This window comes from Capsicum annuum, chromosome 12 (genome assembly GCF_002878395.1).
Source record: "Capsicum annuum cultivar UCD-10X-F1 chromosome 12, UCD10Xv1.1, whole genome shotgun sequence".
Classification (NCBI taxonomy): Eukaryota; Viridiplantae; Streptophyta; class Magnoliopsida; order Solanales; family Solanaceae; genus Capsicum; species Capsicum annuum.
The window spans coordinates 200,219,349-200,222,442 of NC_061122.1; the positions used below are offsets into that span (position 1 = coordinate 200,219,349).

Consider the following 3,094-nt stretch of genomic DNA (forward strand, 5'->3'; position numbering starts at 1 on the left):
CCTACTTATGTACATTAATGTGTACAATTGCATTCCGCCAAAGGCATTGATAGACACTTAAACTTGTTGCGAAAATTCACTTAGACCAACTAAGACTTGTTAGACACTTAAACTTGTTGCGAAAATTCACTTAGTCCAACTAAGACCTGTTCCTATCAGACTCCTAAAACCCTCGAATTTTGTTTCAATTAGACATTTTTTGCCTATATGGCACTGCGCGTGCAGTCCCATCGTAGGAGGCGCGTGAGGAGCATTTTTTTTACTAATTTATAAATAAAAAGTTGCCAAGTGGCATTGAGGCCCCAAATTTTTTCTAACAACAACTTTTTTTTAAAACCCTAAAGGCCCCAAAAAGCATTAGAGGGCTCAATTTTTTTTTTTAACAAAACTGAATTTAAAAAAATCTATTTTTTTATTTTCATCTTTTAAAATTTTTTATAATTTCTTTTTAATAATTAGTTTTTTATTTTTATTTTTTAAATAATTTTATAATTATTTTTTCAAAATTTGGATTCTCAATGCCATTATTATTTTCATTTTAAAAAGTTTTATAATTTTTTTAATAATTAATTTTTAATTTTATAAATAATTTTTTCATAATTAATTTCATTTTTAAAATTTTTTTTATATTTTTTTAAAATAATAGTTTTTATTTTTATTTTTTAAATAATTTGATAATTATTTATTCATAATTTTTATCCTCTATGTCATTTTTTATTTTCATTTTTTCAAATTTTTTTTAATTTATTTTATTTTTTTTTATTTTTATTTTTTTAATAATTTATTTCATTTTAATTTTTTTTATAATTTTTTTTAAATAATCAGTTTTTTATTTTTATTTTTTAAATAGTTTTATAATTATTTTTACATAATTTATATCCTTAATGCCATTTTTTATTTTCATTTTTTAAATTTTTAAAATTTTTTTTAATAATTAATTTTTTTAAAAATAATTTTTTAATAATTTATTTCATTTTTTAAATTTTTTTATAATTTTTTTAAAATAATCAGTTTTTTATTTATATTTTAAAAATAATTTTAGAATTATTTTTTAATAATTTCCTCTATGCCATTTTTATATACTTTTTTTTTAAAATTATAATTATTTTTTAATAATTATTGGTTCCACAGTGCCATGTGTCAGCTTCCAATTAGCTTGTTTTGCCACGTCATCGCGTGTGTGCAACACACACTTTGTCCTTTTTGTTGATAGGAAAAAAATGCCCAATTGGAACAAAATTCGGGGGGTTTAGGGGTTTGATAGAAACAAGCCTTAGTTTAACGGCCTAAGTGAATTTTCGCAACAAATTTGAGTGTCTGTCGATGACTATGACCATTGCATTCCATGTATCATTAAAATTAAAAGTTTATTTCATGAAGGGAAAATATATCGTTTCCACCTCAAACTATACAAGAGAAATCAAAGCCACACCTAAACTATACTAGTGACATATTACACACTTAAATTATAAAAAAAGTGATATTTTTTATACCTTGTAAAGCATTATACTACTTGCATGTGGTGTTATGTTGCACACACGCCTTCCACTTCAGCGTCACGTCAGCATGATACGAAAAAATAATAAATTTATTATTTTCATAAATTTTTCTTTTTTGTTTTTAATTTAAATTCTTTTTCTTTCTTCTTCAATTTTTTTTCTTTTTCTTCAATATCCAAAACCCCCATTATTGTCCAAAACCTCCATTGTTATGAGTTTAATTTTTTTTCCTCAATATCCAAAACCTCCATTGTTGTTCAAAACCTCCATTGTTATGAGGTCAATTTTTTTTATCTTCAATATCCAAAATCTCCATTGTTGTCCAAAACCTCCATTATTATGAGCTCAATTTTTTTTCTTTTTCTTCAATGTCCAAAATCATATTCTTTTTTTTTTCTTCAATAAATTCTTTAATGTCCAAAACCATCTTCTTCTTTTTCTTCAATTTTCAAAAAGGAAAAAAATTAACGAGATGATATTCTTAACCGGAAGATGATATAAAATCAATACACCCAAGCCAATGATCTCTGTCCATTATTTTCCCGACTGACAGCAATGAATGAAGAAGATTCACCAGGAAATTTTGGTGTATTCTGGACCTCTCTTTGCTTCTCTTCTTGCATCAACAATGCATAGGCATTAGGAATAAAAGGGAGTGGTGAAATCATAAGTATATTACCTCTAGGGGCATAATAAGAGTCATTGAGTTCCATTAAAAATTGAACCAATCGTCCATCTTGCTTGGACTTAATGTTCTTTTCCTTTACACCGAAGGAACAAGCACAATTGCATGGAATAAAGAAATCCAAAGTGTCCAGTTCATCCCAAAGACGTTTCATCTTAGTGTAATAAGTAGCAACGTCAGATGAACCTTGCACAAGATCACTGAGTTCCTTTTGAAGTTGGAAAAGCTTGGTACCTGAACTCTGTCCAAACCTTGCTTCTAATTCTGTCCACAGATCTTTAGCAGTGGAAGAATATATAATACTTTCAGAAATTTCTCTAGAAAAAGAGTTCAAGAGCCAAGAAATTACCATATTGTTTACTTTGGACCAGGCACTGTAGAGATCTGTACCAGTAGGAGGCTCTTACGTTGATCCATCAATAAAGCCAGACTTGTTTTTAGAAGTCAAGACTATGAGAATGGCTCTCTTCCATCCCCCAAAACTCTTTCCATCAAAAGCTATATTAACCAGCAACATACCAGGAGAATCAGAAGGCGAAATGGAGAAAGGATGATAAGGTTTTATGAGTTCAGTGGCTGCGTTAGTTCCAGTAACAAAGGGAACTTGAGCCCCAGAAGATGTGTTAACATAAACATCTCCCATTCTAACAAATTATAGAGAGAAAAAAAATGAAAATAGATGCAGAGAAAAACAAGGATTAAAACTCTAGCTCTGATACCATGAAAGATTACAAAAATAAAAGAGATATTGTTGCTGAAATTTTTATCCGTCTATTCATCTGGTACAATACATGTATATATAGAATAAATCAGTAAAAAGAAATTGCCTAGTAGTGCCCTAACTATTAGCTACCATTATCTAAAGTGAGTAAGTAGTGGAAAACTTAACAACATTTACAAAGCAGTAAAA

General features: G+C 27.9%; 1 protein-coding gene across 1 annotated transcript; it reads right to left on the bottom strand.

The window, feature by feature from the left end:
- Positions 1-2,002: 2,002 nt before the first annotated feature.
- Positions 2,003-2,827, bottom strand: LOC124889714. Its single transcript, XM_047401694.1, has 2 exons — positions 2,592-2,827; positions 2,003-2,501 (listed from the first exon to the last, which is right to left on the bottom strand). The coding sequence occupies exons 1-2, from the start codon at positions 2,825-2,827 to the stop codon at positions 2,003-2,005; spliced, it is 735 nt and encodes a 244-aa protein (XP_047257650.1).
- Between the last annotated feature and the right edge of the window lie 267 nt (positions 2,828-3,094).